Source organism: Acyrthosiphon pisum, unplaced genomic scaffold (assembly GCF_005508785.2).
Source record: "Acyrthosiphon pisum isolate AL4f unplaced genomic scaffold, pea_aphid_22Mar2018_4r6ur Scaffold_15337;HRSCAF=15993, whole genome shotgun sequence".
Classification (NCBI taxonomy): Eukaryota; Metazoa; Arthropoda; class Insecta; order Hemiptera; family Aphididae; genus Acyrthosiphon; species Acyrthosiphon pisum.
This window is the reverse complement of record NW_021764141.1, coordinates 1-989: the sequence shown is the minus strand read 5'-3', so window position 1 is coordinate 989 and position 989 is coordinate 1. Positions and strand designations below refer to the sequence as shown.

Below are 989 nucleotides of genomic sequence, written 5' to 3'. Positions count from 1 at the left end.
CCGTGATTCCGAGAACGTTTGTATAATCGCTAATTTTCGGGAACAATGACCCCCAGCCATAAGACATATACATGTCAAATAGTTAACTAAATTATTTATTCCAATTATTTCAATCATAACTATTTATAGAGGGAGGAAACGGTTGGTTGAAACACGTTTCTATGTGTGGCAAGGATTTGTAGTTAAAAATCCTGGGAGCTAACAACACAGGCCGATATGTACGTACGCCAAATTACGCAGATAAGTGTATGGACTACACCACACCGCGCCACCATAAAATAATTTAATTAGGTAGTTATTAAATATTGTAGGTTTAGTATGTGGCTACTGAAGGACCGCAAACGTTTTTTAATATAACTGCTACGCAGTGTGTAAGTTATATGCACTGAATAACACGACCATATTTAATACGATCGCTTAAAGGCCTAACACAGTACCCCACTAAAATTACAAAAACCGTACATGACCCTATACCTACAGGATAATCCTATCGAAGCCTTCTAGCTTCTCTCTCGGACTCGAGCAGCGTGAGAATGTCACCCTCGCGCACGGGTCCTTTGACGTTCCTGATGATCTGACGGTTTTGTTCGCCGATGAATTCAACTTTGACTTGGGTACATTGGCCCTGGGAACCGGTACGCCCCAAAACCTTCAATACGCGAGATAACACTACTGGTTTGTCCATGGTTCCTGTCCTGGAAGTGTTTTATACATTATTTTTTTTTTTTTTTCAATAACCATACATTTTTATTCAACACTTAATCACTCGGCGTTCAAGTTTAAATCAAACGTACTTACTTGTGTTAGGCAGAAGACACAAAAACGCGAACGAAGAATTCGAGTAAAACCCGTAAGCCGAAATCTTTAGGTGCAACTGGTGCAAGATTCAGGAACGTGGGTAAGACTGAAAAAGAGCGTGGCGTCCGAAAATGTAATCACAAAATGTTAGGCTATACCGCTATGGTACAAGCTCAGATTGTCCAACCAAC

The 989-nt window shown here is 40.4% G+C and overlaps 1 protein-coding gene across 2 annotated transcripts; it reads right to left on the bottom strand.

Annotated features, from left to right (window-relative positions):
• Positions 1–449: 449 nt before the first annotated feature.
• LOC100167709 (40S ribosomal protein S28) lies at positions 450–958 on the bottom strand. 2 transcript variants are annotated; one of them, XM_016809496.2, is made up of 2 exons: positions 795–936; positions 450–695 (listed from the first exon to the last, which is right to left on the bottom strand). In XM_016809496.2, exon 2 carries the CDS (start codon positions 683–685, stop codon positions 488–490), a length of 198 nt encoding a protein of 65 aa, XP_016664985.1. In that variant the 5' UTR covers positions 686–695; positions 795–936; the 3' UTR covers positions 450–487. The 2 variants fall into 2 exon arrangements, with proteins under 2 accessions (XP_016664985.1, XP_001943747.1); XM_001943712.5 differs by having other exon boundaries at positions 453–695; positions 799–958.
• Between the last annotated feature and the right edge of the window lie 31 nt (positions 959–989).